The sequence below is a fragment of the Toxorhynchites rutilus genome, chromosome 3 (genome assembly GCF_029784135.1).
Source record: "Toxorhynchites rutilus septentrionalis strain SRP chromosome 3, ASM2978413v1, whole genome shotgun sequence".
Taxonomy (NCBI): Eukaryota; Metazoa; Arthropoda; class Insecta; order Diptera; family Culicidae; genus Toxorhynchites; species Toxorhynchites rutilus.
In genome coordinates, this window is record NC_073746.1 from 194,607,931 (window position 1) to 194,629,054 (window position 21,124).

The window sequence follows — 21,124 nt, forward strand, 5'->3', positions numbered from 1 at the left end:
TGATGTGACGCGTTTTACGTGGATAGCAGACAAATTTGTATCTTCGAATAAGCCTCCTGCAGCGTCATAACCGCGGAACTTTGGAAGCGCAAGTCGGTTTTGAAGTCCTGAGCAATTCCACGATCCAAAAGCTGCAAAGGTAGCTTGCGGATCAGCAATTCGGTCGACTTCCGATAGCGATGAATTTCACGCAAAGTTCCCGGTCGATAGCGATGTGGCTTCTTCACCTATCCTGCGGCTGGTGCGCTTATCCGAGCTGCTTTCGTGTGCCTTACCACTGAAAGACTAACTATCTATCTGCTTGGTCCCAAACAAACGAGTCGTCACGGTGCGAGAGTAGAGTAAGAAATGAACGAAAGCAGGAAGGAAGGAAGGTATTGAATTAGAGAGACTTTAAACTCTGAGAGTTCATTCGTCTCTTGCCCTTGAGGGCGGGAAATTTAACTAAAGGAAAACTAAGAAAAACTATTGCAAAATTCGTTATTCTCGCTCGACTCAGTATTAGTAACCGCTATGGACGTATGTCGTATCGCCGCACCCTACACGGCTCTGGGGCCAAAAACACAACCAAACAATTGGAGCAGGGAAAAAAGCCCATTTTAGTGTGCTTGAAGAGCTTGCTTCTAAAATGGGCGTAAAAACCTGCTCATCTTTTGCTGAAAATAAAAGAACAGAAAAGGAAAATACTTTTAATGTGTATTCATTTCGATATTATATTATTAAATTCTGTCGAATAAACCTGTATCCTTTAAGAATTTTATGGTCCGGTCCTCTTCGATGTCGTCTCTTGCTAATGCAGTTCTGATGCTGTCTCCAACCTGAAATTTTGTTCTAGAGATGTTAAAAACTGGGCAATTGATTAACAAATGCTCTACTGTGAGCCTTACATTGCACCATGTGCAGCGCGGTTGATTTGCGATCAAGAAATTATGTGTTAAGAGAGTATGTCCGATACGCAAGCGTGTCAGGCATACTTGAATGGGGCGCTTAGTACTGTCCATCCAAGGATGGGTGGTATTCTTTATCTTTCTTAGAAAGAAGTCATTAGAGGTGTTCCAATTTATATCCCAACACGATCGTAGGTTGTTATCAACCCATCTGATGATGTCTTCGGACGGGGGGATATCAGTCCATAGTTCAGAATTTCTTCCCTCTTTGGCAAGACGATCAGCTAATTCATTTCCTTGAATTCCGCAGTGTCCCGGGATCCAACAGAAAACGATGTCCTTTCCCTTGATTCCAGCTTCAATGCTTTGGGTCCAGGGGTGCTTATTTTCGCCACTCTGGAGTGCAAGCAGGGAGCTGTAGGAATCGGAGAAAATCACCGTTTTCGTGTTATCATCACATAGTGATATCGCAACGAGGAGGGCAGCTGTTTCTGCTGAGAAAATTGAACAAATGGATGGTAATTGGAATTTTATCTGAGCATTGTCGGAAAATATGCCAAATCCTACTTTATCACCATCAACAGATCCATCTGTGAAGATTTTGCGATGGAAGGGGAACTGTTTATGTATGTGATTGTTGAAGATAGCTGTGACTATACTGTTGGCTTCACCAGCTCTAACAGAGTTTTTAATAGTCCAGTCAAATTTTGGTCCTTGGTCGTACCATGGTCGAGGGCCTTCTCTAGTTAGAGGAGCGGCTCCCGGGAGAGTGATATTGCAAATGTCTTGAAGCCATTTGCTAGCTCTCGTGGTGGTTGATGTGAGATTTGGATATTTCTGTGAGATTCGGATGGCTCGATTGGCCAAGGCTCTGGTGATGAACATTTCGAAGGGAACTTGGCCAGCCTCCACAAGCAAAGCTTTTATTGGGCTGGACTTACAGGCTCCTGAGGCATATCTGATTACGCTATGGTAGCAAGGTTTTAAATGATCAATTGATTTTCAGGATGCACTGCTGAAGAGTTCAATCCCGTATAGCATTTTTGTGAAGACGATACTTCTACCGATTTTATAAATGGTTTTACGCGCGCTTAAGCGACTGCGACCACTTATTACCATCGTTAACCGAATACGGCTTTTGATATCTGCTTTTGTCTTTTTGATGTGGTCTGTGAATGAAAGATTTTTATCTATTGTAACACCTAGAATTCGAGCTGATTTAACTCGTTTCACAAGTGCACCATTAATTTTGCATGGTTTGAATTTTTTCTTGTGACCTTTTAGACTGCAGCAATGAAGTATATTGGATTTTTGTGCTGAAATTTTGAAACCAATTGAATCTGCCCAGCTGCTGATAGCAGAGATTCCTATCTGGAGTCTTCTGCGTGCAAGTTCAGTGAATGATGCTCGGGCCATAAGCAGTATATCGTCAGCATATGCCAGTATTTCGATGTTTGGTGGAATAACATCGAAAACTGATTGCATTGCTATTAAGAAGAGAGTTGCCGAAAGAACAGAGCCCTGTGGTACTCCGTTTTCTTGAACTCGGCTTTCAGATATTGACCCTCCGAAGAAAACTTGAAAACTTCGGTTGAGGAGGAAACTTTGAATGATTTCGAAGAGGTACCCTTCGAATCCCCATTGGTGGAGTTGATCTATGATATTATGCTTCCAGGTGGTATCGAATGCTTTGGAAAGATCAAGCAAAGCAAGTTCATTGTGTTGTCTCTTCTGTGTGGAGTCATGAAGAAATTGGTTGAGATGGCAGAAATATGTACTTGTGCCTTTTCCTCGACGGTAAGCATGTTGTCTGGGGTCTAGTAGTTGTTGTTCTTCGAGGGTTGTTATCAGTCTTCGGTTAATCATCCTTTCAAAAAGTTTCCCTAAGCAGCTGAGGAGCGTGATAGGGCGATAGCTATTCACATCACGTTTGTCCTCCTTTGCTTTGGGGATCGGGATTACCATGCCAGCTTTCCATGAATCTGGAAAGTATCTGTTTGTCCAGCACTCGTTGAAAATCTGCAAAAGCAGGATTTTCGCATGGTGGGGCAGGTGTCTTATCATCGGGTATTCGATATTATCCGGGCCGGCTGACTTACCTTTGGACCTTTTAAGGGCCCAGAGCAGCTCGTCCATGGAGAAAGGTTTGTTGTATTCGTGCTGTTGACCTGTAGCAGAGGGAAACACTTCTAGTTCTGCTTTGGCTGTGATATTCTTAAAGGCATTGGTGTAATTCGAAGTGGATGAAGATTTGGCGAAATGATCTGCCAGATGTTCGGCTATGGTACCAGGGTCTTCAGTAGTAATACCGTTGATCTCAATGGAATAGCAGTTAGAAGCTTTCTTGCCACTGAGAGCGTTGACCTTGTTCCATAGTTCTTTTGAAGATGTTGAAGGATTAAATTCATCAAGAAATTCAGTCCAGCTTTGGGTTTTTGCTTCGGCTATTGCTTTTCTGGCATTAGCTCTAGCTTCCTGAAAATTGGATAAAGCAATCCTTTTGCTGTTGTTTCCATCTGGAAGACGTCTGAGAAGACGAAGCAGTTTTCTTCTTTTTTTGATGGCAAGTGCTACTTCGTTATTCCACCAGGGGACAGCCTTACGACCGGGGTTCCCACTTGTTCTGTAGATATTTACTTCTGCAGCGGAGAGAATGGCTTGAGTAAAGTCATCAACAGAGTAGCTTATGTGTGCTTGAAGTAAGCTGTCAATTGTAGATTCGAAGCCTTCCCAGTTGGCTGATTGGTATTTCCATTTTCTGCGAAGAGTAATATTGGGATTCCTTGTTAATGTTCTGATGTGAATTGGGAAGTGATCACTTCCTCTGAGGTCATTGTCAACAAACCAATTTAGTCTGGGTGCCAGTTCCCAAGATGCGATCGTGAGATCGAGGGCAGACGTTGATCCAAAACGTGGATCGAGTCTGGTATGTTGATGATCGTTGATGATAATGAGGTTCAGTTTTTGGATGATTCTAAGAATCGTATGACCTCTTGCGTCACATTTTTTTCCTCCCCAGGAAGTATGGTGTGCGTTGAAGTCACCCATGATAATAAATGGGTGTGGTAATTGTTTGAAAGCATTTACCAAATCAACTTCAAAATCATTGATTTTGTGCTGAAAGGATATGTATATTGAAGCAAGGGTTACCTGGAAAGGTCCCTTGAGTTGGACTGCACATATTTGTAGTGGTGATGTTATGGGGATCACAGTATGAGAAAGGTGACTTAGGACAGCGAGGCATGTTCCTCCTTGTTGTGAAGATAGTCCGTCACAAAAATACCATTTGAATTTGCCTCCTAGGGCACTATTCATGTCTGTACCAGTCGGTACTTTAGTTTCTTGGAAAGCTAGGGTTAGTGGGAGATGTTTCTCTTCCGCTAACATTAATTTTATTTCGTTCATTGAACTGTAAAGCCCACGCAAGTTCCATTGAATGGAAAGTTTGCGATTAGGGATAGGGTCTCGAGACGATGGTGTATGATTAGGTGGGGGATTGAATGTTAAGATTGGAAGGAGGGAAGTGGGCTGAGGTGTGGAGGATAAATTGGAGATTGGTGGAGTAGAAATCAGTTGAAATTAGTTGTGGTTGGGTTTTTCACCCTTGGATTGTTTGAGTTTTAGTCTCGGATCATTTTTGGAAACATTAACAATTGGTTTGTTGGTAGTAGGATTGGGTTTGTGTTGGGTAGTAGGTGGATTGGATCCAATTGGTTGGGTTGAAGTGCTGGGTTGTGATAGGTAGTTCTGGTGGGATTGGGTCTTCTGTAGGGTTGGGGTCGATTTCTTATTTTTAGGTTTCTTCCTAGAAGATTCCTTCTCAATTGGTTGTTCATCTTCCGATGATTTGAATTCATCTGAAGTTGTTGTTTTCGAGATGATTTTTCTTTTATTTGAGTAAGTTGATTCGATTTCCATTGGAGATTCAGAATCTTCCTCAGAGTCAATTGGAATGATGCTGGATCCCTGTTCAGATTTTTTATTGGCCTGAATAGAAACAGTCTTATTCGATTTAATAGGAGCTGACTTTGTTTGTGTACAGTTACACTTGCATTGTTGGCATCCTGTGTTTTGGATATTGTCGAGCCGCTCTTTCAATTTACTAGCGAAGGAAGAACCATTATTGTTTTCACAAATGGATTTAGCTTCCTTGTAGGAGATTCCTTTATCAATCCTAACTCGTGTTATTTTGTCCTCGGCGATCCAAGCTGGGCACTTCCTGCTAGTGGAGGAGTGATTTTCCTTGCAGTTCACGCATGAGGCAGGTGCATTGCATTGAAACTTCTTTGCCTTTTCTTTATCGGTTTGGTTTAGTTCTGGGTGTGCTACACCACAGTTACGGCATAACTGTATTTTCTTCATACACTTCTTGAAAGTGTGTCCATAATTATAGCATCCGAAGCATTGCATCGGGCTAGGATAGTAGTTTCTGGTTGGTGCGCGAATGAAACCGAAGTTAATCGCTTCGGGAATGACTGTTCCGTTGATGGTTAGGATTAGGGTAGAAGTTGCTACCTTTTCCTTTTTAATTGTATCGTATCTAAATATTCTTTTGACACCGATAACTTTTTGCTCAGAGAGTTCAGTAAGAAGTACATCCTCTGGCATGGAAACAACATCCCAGCAAGATACAACACACTTGCGTTGATTAAGAGTGGGATGAAAAATTATTTCAATTGGGGTCGAGTCAGTTAGCGACTTCATACCCAGTAAAGGTTCAACCTGTTTGACGTTGCGTATTTGTAGAACATATTGAAGGCGACCTTTATCATCGCGTTGAGGTTTTGCATCTTTAAATTTATCTCCGATCACACCTTGGATCGATTTCGATACAACGAAGGGGTTGGGTGGAAGAATATTACCATCAGTTGCTCTTAACAATAAAATTTGCAAATTTCCGCCAAAGGGATCAGCCCATTTGGGGGAAGTGTGGGTGGTGGGAACACCATTGTATATATTTGTTGGCCTTCCGGCGCCGGAGCTGCTGGAAGCCATGTTCAAGGCTGGCTATACCTAGGTACAGCCAGGTAAAAGTTTTTAAATTTTCTTATTTTATGTACGTTGTGCGTCGGGGGACAATAACAGCGGGGACGAAAACGGCGGAGGACGGTAACGGCGGGGGACAATGCCAACGCAGTTACAAGGACGAACACCGCAATCACTTGGCTGAAAAACACTTGGGGCAGAAAAGCACTGTTTTAAAAACACTTGGAAAAGTCACTTTTAAATGTCTGTTATATAAAATTAATTTGGGATATGTAATAAAAATTTCCTAACCTATACCCTTTAGGCGTCCTATCTTTCACTAACTCCTGGTAAAATGAAAAGTTTGGTTACTCACCGATCGTGTTGAAGGACCTCCTCGAAGATCACCACCTAATGGTAGTGGGGTAGCGGGGAAGGGACCGGACACCGCCGACGGCAGGGCAACAGCCGCAGCGGCTCGAAACGACGAAGCGAAAATAACCCCCTTTCACACCTTACACCTCCTGAGCTGCTGATGACTGATGGGAAGAAGATTGCGCCAAAATCGCGCGTCACTGGCAGGGAAAACGCCGCTGATGAAACGGGTGCAAACAGCGGGACACGCAAGGGGCAGTGAAAACTGCCGGTCAAAGTGGCCAATCCGACCGAACCAACTTCCTGAATGGCTGTTGGGGGCTTCTCGGCTGCTTCCTCCTTTCCTGATGTCCGGACAACTGTTGCTGAAAAAGAACGCTTTATTTAGTACCGAAGACAGCTTTGAAAAAAGCTATGCATCCGGTTGTAGGAGAAAACTTTTATTTCTATGCTTCTCTTTTAGAATGGCGCTAAAAACGTAACCGTTGCGGTCGAGTGTCAGTAGCACCATGAAACGAAAGCAAAGGAAGCGTCATTTTATAAAACATAAAAGAATCGAATGTAAACCCCACCCTCTTTATTGTATAAGCTTACTGTATACTCACGAATATAATAAGGGTGGGATTTAGATTCTATACTTTTATGGTTTATAAAATGACGCTTCCTTTGCTTTCGTTCATTTCTTACTCTACTCTCGCACCGTGAGGACTCGAGCTCGTTAGTCTTTCGCAGACAGCTCGTTAGTCATTCGGTGGTAAGGCACACGAAGTCAGCTCGGATAAGCGCACCAGTAGCGCAGGATAGGTGGAGAAGCCACATCGCTATCGACCGGGAACTTCTCATGAATTTCTTCGCTATCAGATATCGACCGAATTGCTGATCCGCAAGCTACCTTTGCAGCATTTGGTTCGTGGAATTGCTCAGGACTTCAAAACCGACTTGCGCTTCCAAAGTTCCGCGGTTATGACGCTGCAGGAGGCTTATTCGAAGATACCAATTTGTGTGCTATCCATGCAAAACGCGTCACATCATGCCCAAGGATATCCAGCTGGCCCATCGTATCCGAGGAGAGCGTGCTATATTAGCTTAGCATATAATCAACGGCCCTTTTCAGGGCTCCAAATTTGATGGATTAGAGTACAGAAAAGTTTTTTACAGGCCGAACTGAAAGGAGCATTTAGCGAAAATCGTGGTTTCGATAATAATTCGTTACCGATAGGTGCCATGGATATGGATTTCCTTATGAAGAATATGAAATACATGACATGATGTAGTGAATATATCCGAAGAAATCACTTTGGTGAAACTGCATTATAAAATTATTTGTGTACGAATGCCGCAATCGATAGTCGACTCTAATTTGCGCTGGGTAATTTACTCGGAGGACTCGATTCCTCCTTTGAGCATTAATAATCTCTTTCTGGCGAAACGATGTGGTATGAATCACATTATTTGAATGATAGAATGAAGAAGTTTTCTGCCAATTTCCTTCAACCTCCAAACGTATCTTTCTCCCGTTTGTCGTTTTCGCGTTCGCTAATCCTCTCTCACAACACCCATTTCTAGTTTGAGAAATTGTTGAGTAAACATTGTTTGCCAGTGCGCGTAGAGCGGGAATTCCTAAAGATTCATTGCACCTCTAATAAATTGCCGAAAGACATTCGCATTCTTACGTTCATTACATTCTTACATTCTTACGTTGATCGCACTTGATTGAAAAAATCCAAAACGAAATGTATTTGGTCGAAGCATTATATGAGTAGAAAGCAAATAATCGCTCGAAAATGACTTGATTTTCGCGATGTGAAACATTTTCCGTTTTTCATGTTATGCATCCAATATTGGATACGAAAATTTCCACTGATGGGGAAAAAAATATTCAGAAGCTTTCCTGTTAATTGCGATTGATTGAAAAATAACAAAACCAAATGTATTTGGTTGCAGTGTTATATGGATAGAAAACATTAAAATAAACTATTTCGCATGAATGTATTTTTCAATTCCCAGGGGAACTGGCAGATTATTTTTCAGCAACGATGATAGCAACGAGAATTCCGCGCGTGTATGTGTGTGTGTGTGTGTGGCGGCTGCTTCGATGTTTCAAGCGGAACCGTGGCATCACTCTCCTCCTGATGGATTCCCTTTTGGCCTTAGGTTCACAAACAGGCTCTTGGTGACACCGTTCATCAGCGCATTCATGATAAACGAAATTAGCTTCACAACAACAGCGACAACATGCTCCAATCGCTGTTCAATCATAACTGAGTGGGTTTTCGAGCGGCGCTCGCTTATATACCGATTGGTGATTTCAATAGCCTGTTTTGAAAGCAATTTTAAGACTATTGAAACAAGTTTTTGGATGAAAAGTAACAAGTATATGACGCGTAGACATTTTATCTTTCAAATGAAGTGTTTATCATACCATTTCGTTCAGTTGTTTAAGAGCTATTAACGCTCAAAATCTCGGTCTCCAGCGTAACGCTTTCGTTCTCGAAACATTGGTTTTACACCCCGGTATAGAAATGAAAGACGTAGTCCTACGTCAAAAATGGCTATGTAAAACATTAGATAAATCATTTTTAAATGCTGATAAAAAAATTCAGTCAAATCGGTCGAGTCCTGATCCTGAGACATCGATACCACCAGTTGAAAAAACATGGTTGCGATAAAAACACGTTTCAAAATTCGTACAGCAATCCTATATCCCTTGAGGTAACTTCATACTTTTGACTGTAACTTTTCAACGAAATTAAATATCGAAAAATCTTTTTAGGACAACATTTCTGAGGGCAATAACATAAAAAATGCAAAAAACAAAAATTCGTTTTTCCGACCTTCCAGACCGAGCTCCCCTCCTTATAGCTTCTTTATACCAAACATAGAATGTAATGGAATGGGAGTATCCTGACGAATTATCATGAAGTGACCTAAAGGTGGAAACAGTACTTCGATGAAAAGCTGAATGGCGTACAGGCAGAGGACCAAGATCACAATGGAAGCGATTACGTTTAATCAAAAAATCATCAACCTAATCTGTTTTTCTTTTTGACGTAGGATTACGTCTTTCGGGAACATTAGGGGTACAAATTGAAAAACGAAAATCGATCGCATCTTAAAAAATGTCCAATTTCAAACGCTTTTTGCTCTGTCATTCTATGATGGATTGATGAGATTTTGATTGGTCTGGTCTGGATTTTTGGTTGGTCGAAAGAGGATTCAAGCTTCCTCTTGTCCTCACAATTATTGCTCAGACATTTTCTACTGGATTTTTCGAAAATTTTGCTTCAACCATTTTGTGCATTCCATAACAATTCATCACAGTGGAAATAAATGATATTATATATTTTATGAAACCAAGGTACCTGGTGAAATCGGCATTGCAAGTACATGGAAGAAGGGGGAGCTCTTGTTCCCACCAAAATGTGTTGCCTAACAGAGATTACCAAGGAGCCTGGGCAAATCGGCATTACAAATACAGTGATAGACATTCGTTTAGCCGCACTTGAAACAAAACTTGAAACACCTTCAAAACAACTAGGAATGTTCTTTTCATCGGGATACTTATTTGCTGTAGTGATAGTATATTTAAGTCAATTTTATTGAAAGGACGTGCGTCACAATCACATACACACAAGGCGGCATCGGTGGATATAAACATTCAAACGTCGTTTTTCCGAGACATACGTTTAGCCGCAGGGCATAAAAATCGAGTTTTCGCATAATCACCAAGCCTTTATCTGTGTTTTTTGAAAAAATACTTGGGAATGTTCAATTTACAAGATAAATAAAAAAGATAAAAAGTTGGTCAGATTAGTGATTTACGTAGAATTTAAATGAATGGCAAAAGGTATTCTATTGTCGGAAGAGGGGCGGAAAATAATAAAGATATTCAGAGAACAAAAGTTTTCTAATCGCTCGATCGTAACCAAAATTGGTCTATCTGAGAAAGTGGTACGGAATTTCTTTAAATAGTGCCAGATATATGGGATATAACGACCAACAAAAAACACCAACACCAAAAACACCAAAACACCAAAGTTACTTTGCGTCTTAAAGGTCGAATAAGACACGAAGCAACCAGGAAACGATGTCCTGCTCATACATTAAGGCAGAATCGGTTGTTCCAGCAACAAAGAGGCATATTGCGCGCATCTTGAATGAGTCACCAAACATTATGTGGAAGAAATTTCAAGGGAAGCCGAAACTAACCGCCACCCATGAGCAGAACCATCTCATTTTCGCCCGGCAATACATGGAATGGAAACTAGAATGGAGAAATGTTGTATTTTCCGGCGAAAAAAGTTCAATTTGGATGGTCCGGACTGTTAAAGTTGCTATTGGTACAATTTAAGTCAACGGCATGTCGTGAGATCGAAGCGAAACTTTGGGGCGGAAGTTTGACAGTGTGGGGAGCCGTTTCCTATCACAGCAAGCTTCTCATTTGTTACATTTTCACCTGAATGAACTCCGAAAAGTATCTTCAGTTACTGGAGGACGTTTTGATTGGCCATATTGAGAATAACGCTACCGAGCATGTCGTTTTTTCAGCAGGATTATGCATAGATCCACGTTTCGAATCAATCGAAGGCATGGTTTTCCGAGAAGGACATTCCGCTTCTTGAAGGACCTGCTGGCAGTCGATTGCAATCCCATAAAACATCTATGGGGAATCTTGGCCGAGATGGTATATGCAAACGAATGACAATTCGACAACATTTCCAGTCTCAAGGCAGTAATTCAGGAATGTTGGGCTATAATCAATATGGCAACACTTTAAAAGCTGTCTGACTTCGATGCTAAATCGAGTTTTCAAAGTGATTCGAAATGGAGGTGGACATACTAAATATTAGCTACCGATTGGACTCGAAATGTGCCGCACAAATTATCTTTTATTGAAATTTTATGATGCGGGTAAACGAATGTCCACCCTGATTCCACATATTTGAATTGATTAGAAAACAAAAAGTGAATTTATACTTTTTTTTAATGAATTCGATGAAAATATACAATAATCATCTTTTATGAAAAAACTATACAAAGAATTGACTTATTTTTAAAAATATAGAGGTAAAATAGGGTGCGGCTAAACGAATGTCTACCACTGTATATGCAAGACGAGGTCATTTTTATATTGCGAGTAAGGTGAGTGATACGATTCATTTAGAACAAGTGTAAGTGTAAAATTATATATGATAGTGGTTTGGTTTAAATGACTTGAAATATGAAACGATTTATTTCAATGTTTGTAAATGAAAACCAATGTGTGTTCCCGCTCGAGAACGAATCGTCCGGTTCAAGCTGTCGAATTTGTTTTCACACGAAGAAAGTTGATGCGGCGAGAAAAATTCGAAAATTGAAGGATTATTTGAAAAAGTGATTTCCAATATGCTCTTCATATCATACACAGCGTTTCATAACTATAACAGTTCCGCTGAAAAGCTCATAAGGTTGACGTCTAGATGGCGCCTCTTGCAAAAATCTACTTGAGTATCAAAAAGCATCATCTTTCAATGGATACGTGTCAAAATTCAACAGCAATCGGTCGATTGGTTCATAAGTTACTGCATTGAGAGTAAAGCAACATTTGTTATTGTGAAAAAAATGGAAAAATCACAAATCAATGAAAAAGGTTGGCAAAATTGCATGACTTCGAGTTGCTTCCGCAACCACCGTATTCTTTAGATCTGCCCCTGCGACTATCTTCTGTTCGCAGATCTGTAGAGAAATTTAAGACCGATGATGAAGTGATTACCGAAACTGAGGCCTATTTTGGAAAAACCGAAAGAGTACTATAAGAAAGGTATCGAAAAGCTGCAAAATCACTATAATCGCTGTATCGCCCTCGAAGGCAATTATGTTGAATAATAAAATTGAATTTTGCAAAAAAAATAGTTACCTTATAATCTTTTCAGCAGAACTGTTATATCCATTCGTTTTTATGAATTTCCAGAGATATGTAAGAAGAAGGATAAATTGAGCTATATAGTGAAGAATACAATAATTATCTTCGTTTATAAGATTTATTTATTTGAACTTTATTGTTGTGTCCAGGGGCGAAATCAAATTATGGACTGGTCAGCTTGTTTACCAGATCAAAAATTGGTGACAAAAATTGATAATTGTGTTCGATGATGATTATCTTATATTACATTGGTAAGTAATTTTTCTGACACACCATTCCATCCATACAGAATACAGGAGCCATCTCGTCCCGTCTTAGAGAGGGCGGCTTTCATCGTATCTCATTCCACTTCGGCACCTTCTATCGTGATACGCACCATCCAACGACTAATCACCATTCTTTTGTCGTCATCACTCGGTTTTAAACATTGGTGGAGTGAACAAACAATACTCAACCACCAAACAAAACGGCCCTTTTCAGGGCCACCAAATCATTATCAAAGAGTTTAACGATGTAATTCTTCAAACATATCCAAAATCAGCATACAGCAGGTAGCCTAACGGAATCCTACGTCAAATATGCGGTCGTGTTTCAGGTACAACCCTCTTGTGACTATTTTTAAAGTTTGATATTTCTTTTCGATACACTTCTTATAAGGGTGACTTATTCAGGAATGTTAATGTCGTATGAAAACATTAATAGACTTGATCCTATCATTGGGATGAAATTTCTCAAATTAATAAGCTGAATGAGATTTTTTACGCATATAGCAATTGTTTATTCAATGTGAAATAATCATGGTAGCGAAAATGAATCTCATTTTAAAGTTAACCATACAACAACTCAACATTTCAAAACTCAGAATGACAAAGTGGTACAAAAAGTTTTTTTTTTATTTTAACAGAATTTTATAATTTCTACAATTTTTTATTAAACTTTTCGATTTCATTTTCAAATACTAAGTAGGCATTTATATTACACATAATGTTAACTCTCTTATTTCATTCTTTATTTGAATTTCAATTCTCCAAAACTGTTACCCGAGTCGGTTGATTCGTGACCGTCGACTTCAAAAGTAGGATGTTCATGTTTGTAATGATGGTGGAAGTGTTCATGTTCAACTTCTTCTTTTATAACTACAGGTTTATGTATTTCTTTTTTAATAATTTTTTCTTCCTTTATTACGGTGGGTTTATGATGATGGTGGACAGTCTTTAGCTCAGTATGTGTATGCTTTTGTTGCTTAACTTTTACCGGAACATGAATTATAATTTTTCGGCGTTTTCTGTGGAAAATAAAAGAAAAACGAGTATATTAATCCTCATATAGCTATGGTTGTTTCAAAATTCTATGTAGTAGACGATATGTGTGCTAAGCACCAACGTGACGAACTCATCGACAACGTAAGCCGTATTATGATATTCTAAGCCAAAAGGAAGAATATCTTGTGGCCATGCAGTTGCATGATAGCAGATAATGTAGAGTGCTAAAAATTCTAATTTTAGTTACCCAGTAGCTGCAACACCAGCAATCAACGTCATGCATAACAGAGTGGCCGATATCTGAAAAAAATAAACTAATTGGAATATGTGTGGAAACAATTTCATAAATATTGCTAAATATTGGTCATAAACATTTAACGAAAATTTGGTGAACTTAAATTTGACGTGTTGACATAGGACTATGTGTTTGATTTTTATATAGTGGAGTCGCTCTACGAAAAACGGTTCATTAAGAGATTTCAAACGTATATTACTCAAAATAGTTATGGCGACATATATTGTGTTATATACCATTAAACAGGAAATTTATCCAGCAATTTTTTGCTTCAAACACGAACAGAAAATATAGTAAAAAAATAAACAATATGATGAATTCAGCGTTAGTTCACAATGTGAATCGAGTTATTCTCCATTTTTCGGACAAACAGGCATTTATAAGTTGGCAGAATCAATGGAAGAATTATCTTGAAACATGTTTCTACTCTATTAATTCGTGCTCAATTATCGTCTTTATGGTGTAAGTTTTGCTACTAATAATATTCGTTCCAGTATTGACGGTTCCATCCTGTGTTGATGAAGTAAGAGGCTATTTGAGCGACCAAAAGAAAATATTCTGCATTTCTCGTCGTTGACCCGCATTCCGTTATCACTACATCATTCGAGCGTTGTATTAGTGTTCTCTAAAGAACAAAGCAATTCGAAAGTGATGAGATAACCCATGCAGGGAATCAATTTATCATTGTTTTTGCTTGAAAACAAGCGATAATATCACCGAATGATACAATCGATATTTTCTTTCAGTGTCACAATCTCTTGTTGCTACTGTTTGTGTATCACAACAAAAAATTGAGAGAATCAACTAATGTTGCACCGGTGAGACGACAAAGGCGTATCGCAGTGTGATATTGTTGTGATACACATTCAGGCTGCAGCAAATTTGTTTTTGTGTTGCTGTGACAAACGTTTTGTAATTGTTGCATTTCATGAACAACAAGGAAAGAAACTTTGTCATCAATATGAAACATTTGGGACAATTTTTCAACTCAATCGCATGTTTTTATGTCAAAGCAGCATTTCTTGTTTGAATAGGTAACGAAATGGAAACGTAAGCATTTTCAAATAAATTCCAAATAAATTTTTCAATATTATTCTTATTTTGGGTACGAAAATAAAAGTGGCAAGGATGATTGAATGGAACTGGAGGACACCTTTACAGGTATTTTTTTTCGGAAACATGTGCTTTGTTCCCGATTTGGAAAAAGGTACCATTTTCCAAATCGAAAACATGGGTTATGTACTGAATCAGCAGTTGGAAGCGATGATTATTCTCTCTATTTGCATAAATTTGCACGTATTTCGCATGAAATATAAAAAAAAAACTTCTACCGAACCGGCGATGTCGTAAGCTTTTACACAATTTGTCAGAAAAGAGTAGTCTGTCACATAATCACAAAAGAGAGGGAAAGATATCTTCCTCTCTTTGGTAGGAATGTTGTGCGACAAACCTCTTGTTGCGAAAACTCATTTATTGGGACATATCGCATATCATGATATTTGCAAATAGGTACAATTGTGTGTTACTTTCGTAGCACAAGAAACGGATGTGATGATACAAATTTGTTCGCATTGAACTGAAACGCAATTTGTCACTCTCGTTTTGAGCATGCAACAATGCCAAAGATACATTTAATTTTATTGCAACACGGCGAACTAATGACAATGTCGTTATTGTACAAAGGTTCGTGATTTTTGATTCCCTGCACCCATGTAAATGAAATTAAGAGTGAATATAAAATGCAGGATTACCGTTGGGTTAGTAACAATTTGTTTGCAGTTGCACCCAAATAAAATCTCAATAAAATATTACAATGTTGTATTTTTTTTTACCTTAACACTCAGTCGTGAACGGCGCATACCACCGGTGGGCCGCAATGAGATTGCCTTATTGCCTTATTGTTGATTGTGTCATTGTGTCATGATTCGCAAGCAAGCCATTAAGAACATCGGCTGAGATTGATTCGATATCCGAAGAGGCACCAGCAAGGTGAACTATGAATGCCCAGTTCACTACATATCCCTTACTATCCTCATGATGGATGTTTTCTAGGACCAATATATCGATGAGCGCTCATATCAAATGTGGTCAAAGGCTTTTCCACCGTCTAGTAGGGCGACACCCGTGTTCTTGGAAAACTCTTTATTACGATGGATAATGTTCTTCACGCGAACAAGTTGGTGTACAGTTGAGTGCCCTTTCCGGAAGCCGAACTGCTTAGACATGATTAAGAATGGGAAAAACATTCCCTATCTTCCACCTGATGATGTTAAAGAAGAGTTCTACGCACAGCTAGAGCGTGAACACGATCGCTGCCCAAAACACGACATCAAAATCGTCATAGGTGATTTGAAGGCTGACCTGAAAAGGAGTTCAGACCGGTAATTGGTAGGCACCCATCCACGAACCAACGAAAATGGCCTAAGGCTTATCGACTTCGTTGCCTCCAAGAACATGGCCATACGTAATACCTTCTTCCAGCACAGTCTACAATACCGTTACAAATGGAGATGACCACAGCAAACAGAGACACAAATTGACCACGTTTTGATGGACGGTCGGCACTTCTCAGATATCATCGACGTCAGAACCTATCGTGGCGCTAACATCGATTCAGAACACTACCTGGTAATGGTCAAACTGCGTTCTAAACTCTCAGTCGTCAAAAACATAAAACACCAGCGCTCACCATAGTACCACTTACGACGACGACAGGAGCCGAACGTTGCTGCAACATAATCGCAGCGTCTTGAAGCTACGCTACCGGGGGTAGACAAACTGGATGCTACTCCCTTCGATGAATGCTGGAACAGCTTGAAAGCAGCAATTAGCAGCACAGCAGTAGGGTCTCTGGTCTCGGGTATGAACAACGAGGACAACGGAACGAATGGTTTGGCGACGAGTGCCGAGCGCTCTTGAACGAGAAGGATGCAACACGCGCAGCCATGCTGCAACGAGCGACTCGACAAAACGTGGAACGACACAGACTGAAGCGAAGGCAGCAAACACATCTCTTTCGGGAAAAAAGCTCCACCTGGAAGAGAAAGAGTGTGAGGAGATGGAGCTGTTTTATCGTTCTCAAGAATCGCGGAAGTTAGGAGACCAAGACGGCGTTGAAGAGGACTACGCCGGTGCAGTGAACAACGACGACGTACCACTCCCGACGATGGGTGAAGTTAAGGAGGCCATTAATCAGCTAAAGAACCGCAACATCGTTAGTGCCCAACGCTGAAGTCGATTGGCTGTGTAGACGGGGATTCCTTCTGACGTAGAACTACGTCTTTCATTAAGGGTGCCAAATCAGAAAACAGGTCACGTTTTTATGAAATAAAGTTAACGTTAATAACTATTTTTGCCGCGATTTTAGAGATTTATATACTAAACGAATCGGGAATTCCGTAAGATTTGTTTAATATGCTATACGTTAGAATCCCCTGGTTTGTCAATGGTTAAAATTCATGAAAACTTGAGGCGTTTTCATTTTTCCATACATTTGTTCTGTCCATTTGTGTGCTTCCCCGAACAGAGCTGTCAATAACGAGCAACTTATCGACGACTAACGAAGGGGAAATCGTAGGATTTGAAGTCGCCGTGAACAAAGGAAAAGTAGAAGAATGAAGGGTAATATTTGCCTTGAGTATAATCAGTGGATCTCGCTGAGGCAAAATTTCATTCGGCATCGGACTGTTGAGCAATCCAGTTCAATTTGCTTTCGCTGCACTTCGATCTAAGATTGGACCCCACCAGTGGTAATCCAACTTGGATATCATCGTTTGCTTTTTCTGTTCGTTATTCTTTGTTCGTATCGTGTGTTTTTTCCCGCGTCATAAATTGGACGTTTCGCGTAGTTTGTGATGAGCAAGAAGAAGAGGGAGGCAGGCTCTAGCCCTGCAAAAAAACGAACGCATTGCCAGGGGCAATGAAATTTCGAGGCAAGCGTCATCTAATGATGCACGCGATGTTGGTGTAGTGAAAAGCGCTCGCACTGAACCGAGCCTTCGCGAGTGTTACACCGCATTGAACAACAGCAAAATAGGCGATTTCGACGCGTCGGTCGAAAATGTGAAAGGCTTCTTTGGTGCCTTTGAGAATGCATTAATGCATTAAACTGACGTTATGGCGAAGCAGGCGTTAAGGTTATGCTCTAAAAATATTTGGGGAATACCAACATCTTGAATGTCTTACTGGAATGTTAGTTATTAATTATTAATTAGTTATTAATAAGTTATTTAGGTTCGCGTGCCGGTCGCAAAACTACCTTCAACTAGGATTGCATTTGCGCTAATATTGATCATAATGAAGCATTGCTATTGTTTTCGATGTTGTTAATATTAACAAAAAGAGTTTATTTCTCTAGTTTAGTCACCAAGAAAGTAAATGTCATTCTGGAGTTTTGTATGTGATTAGGTTTCGCTTACCAGTAGCAAAAATTCCTCCACTAAGGGTGACAGCTGCGCTTCTCTCGAGCATGAGAAAATAATGTAACTTTTTTTGAGGCCAGTAACATTAACAAAAGCGTTTCTTTTGAGAATAGCGCAAAATGATGAGAAGTATTTGTTTTCCTAGTAGCTTCAAGCCACCAATGTATGGTTCTGTAAGCATGCTATGGCGAACGCTTGTTTGGCGCTTGGTTTACGTTGTACGAACGATGCCTAGAGGTGCGATTGCATTGAGGCAATACTAAATAACATGTAGCATGATATTTGATACTTGCAAGTGTTGTCATTGTTGTTTCCATTCGGTGCCAAAGATATATTGATGTAGTTATGAGATGTGGAATAATGGTGCTGGTGTAACATGTATATAATTGACTGTAACCGAGTCTATGTCAATTGCGAAAAAGGCCACCGGAATAGCGTTCAAGGTAAATTTTCAATGCATTGACATGAAATAAATGCGACATACGATCAGCTAGTGTATTGTTTTGCGAGGGTAAGAATGAATCATCAATCAATTATCGTCAACTGATTCTACAATGAAAAACCATTTCAAAAATTATTCTACTAAGCAGTTGTTTCGAAACTTTCGCAGTATTAGAGAATAATATCCGAAGGTATGTACAAGCGACTTATATAAAATAACAGCGTAGTTCTACGTCAACAATGCGGTCGTATCTTGGACACAACCTACTATAATTTTTTTTGCTGCCGAAAATATTGAGGAGTGGCTTGTGGTCAGTTTGCAGCACGAATTTGCGACCGAAAATCATTTTGTGGAAGCGTGTTACTGCAAACACCAACGCGAGCGCTTCCTTTTCAATTTGACCATAATTTTCTTCCGCAGGAGTGAGTGACTTTGAAGCATGAGCGATAGCCTTGACAGACCCGTCGGAGAAAAGGTGGATGACGGCGCCCAGCTCATTCTTGAAAGCGTCTCCAGCCACGATCATTTCCTTGTTAGGATCAAAGTGTGTCAGCAAGAGATTGGAGACCAGAATGGATTTGAACCGATCAACGACTTTTGACAATCGGCAGTCCACTTCCAAGCAGCGTCTTTCTTCAGTAGACAGTCCAGCGGCGCTCGGAGTTCCTTCATCTGTCCAACGAACCGTCCATAGTAGTTAATCGCACCCAGGTATGAACGCAGTTGCGACAGATTCGTTGGTGCTGACATCTCAGAGATTGCTCTTGTTTTAGTTGGATCCGGGCGGAGACCATTCTTGTCGACGATGTGACCCAGAAACTTGATCTGCGGAAGTGAAAAACGGCACTTCTTGATGCGCAGATGGAATCCATACTCACGAATACGTTGGAGCACATCGTGCTTTTCTTGGGTCTTTCCTGCAATTAGAATGTCATCCAGGTACGGTTTCACTCCAGGAATTCCGGCTAGGATATTGTCGATGATCCTCTGGAATGCACCTGGTTCACCGAAGATATTGTCCGGATGATGGTGGCAGTGGATGGCGATCTGATTCTAGTGCATTGTTGAGACCTGTGGAATAGTCACCACAAATGCGAACGGAGACATCAGATTTACGAACCACGACGATAGGTGCAGCCCAATCAGAAAACTGGACTGGCGAGATGATGCCGTTGTCTTGAAGTCTCTGCAGCTCAGCATCAACCTTTGGAAGGGCAGCGTAGGCAATCGGTCGCTTGGGGCAGTACACAGGTCGTGCATCTGGCTTCGGGTAGAGCGTTACCTTAGCTTTGGTGCAGCATCCGAGGGTTGGTTGGAACACTTCAGGGAACTTCGCTTGCAGCTTCTGCATTGTTGCGTTTGAGTTTTGTTGGATTGAGTTGACTAATGAACTGAACGGAACCGACCAGAGATCGAACTGATCGATCGTTTCAATTCCCAGAACGTTGAGATCCGGATTGCTTGTAACGAAAATGCGGCCCACTTTGGTCACGTCTTGGATGGTGATTTCAGCGTTGAATTCACCTACGATGTCGATGCCGTCACCCGAGGCGCTCACAGCAGCGACATCCGTTGTCTCGATGACAGGCTTACCCACCGATGTCCAAGTTAGTTTGGAGATGATGGTGATGTCAGATGCACAATCGAGCTGCAACTTTGCTGGTACACCGTTGATGTCAACTTTCACGAACTTCCGCTTTGCTTTCAGATCAACTCGCTTAACCGCAATACCTTTAGACTTGACGATGTCCTTAGGTTTGGGTTTGTCGATCTGCTTTGTCGGCTTCTTCTCGGATGAGGAGCAGTACCCTTCCTTGTGGCCCTTCCGTTTACACTTTGAACATGTGTGTGTCTGGTAGGGGCACTCCTCGGCATAATGAAGATCCCCACAGAACCCTCAAGGTGTTTTTGGTGACTTCTTCTCCTTTCCGTTTGAAGTACGATGACGAGAGATTGCGTTGACTTTAGACTTGTCCGTACAACCTTTCTCGATCATTTGCGTGTCTTGCAAATGCGTTCTAAACTCTCAGTCGTCAAAAACATAAAACACCAGCGCTCACCATGGTACCACTTACGACGACGACGATCCTATGATGCGGTTGCACTCCTCAACCAGATTTTCAAGCTTGAGGTTGGCACCGTAGGCGGGCGGCGCGTTTTCTTCAGCTTCCAACTTCCCGATCAGCCTGGTCCGGATATCCGAATCGCGTGGTGACAGGAGACCGCACGAACCTGAGCGTTTTGAATTGGTCGCTGGATAGCTTTTCGATCTGGAACGCTTCGCAGTGCTTGTTCACCGATGCTGCGTGAGATGAAAAATCGTCGACTTCATTTTTCACGTATTGAAGACACTGGTAGCGTGCGTTGAAGAGTAACTTTTGGCGTCCAAAAAGTTTCTTCAGCTTCTTGACGGTGTCTTCGAATGAAAAATCCCACGGATGACTCGGCAAAACACTGTTCACGTAGCGTTCGCGGAATTGCGTGCCGATTTTCCGCAGAAATAGCCTGACCTTTGCTTTGTCATCCAAATGCTTTCCGTCCTCCTTGAACACGTCCTCGAATCGAGCATACCACG

The 21,124-nt window shown here is 40.9% G+C and overlaps 2 protein-coding genes across 2 annotated transcripts in view; one reads left to right on the forward strand and one right to left on the reverse strand.

Annotated features, from left to right (window-relative positions):
- The window catches only part of LOC129773786 (uncharacterized), a 3,625-nt gene extending 2,276 nt beyond the window's left edge, over positions 1 to 1,349 (forward strand). Inside the window, exon 2 of the mRNA XM_055777434.1 lies at positions 1,198 to 1,349. Coding sequence (XP_055633409.1) covers positions 1,198 to 1,349 — 152 coding nt within the window. The remainder of the gene's footprint in view (positions 1 to 1,197) is intronic.
- Positions 1,350 to 13,011: 11,662 nt separating this feature from the next.
- Positions 13,012 to 21,124, reverse strand: part of LOC129778054 (uncharacterized) — a 35,269-nt gene continuing 27,156 nt past the window's right edge. Inside the window, exons 2-3 of the mRNA XM_055784705.1 lie at positions 13,639 to 13,691; positions 13,012 to 13,414 (exon numbers count right to left, since the gene is read on the reverse strand). Of these exons, the coding sequence (XP_055640680.1) occupies positions 13,138 to 13,414; positions 13,639 to 13,691 (330 nt within the window). The 3' untranslated portion in view covers positions 13,012 to 13,137. The remainder of the gene's footprint in view (positions 13,415 to 13,638; positions 13,692 to 21,124) is intronic.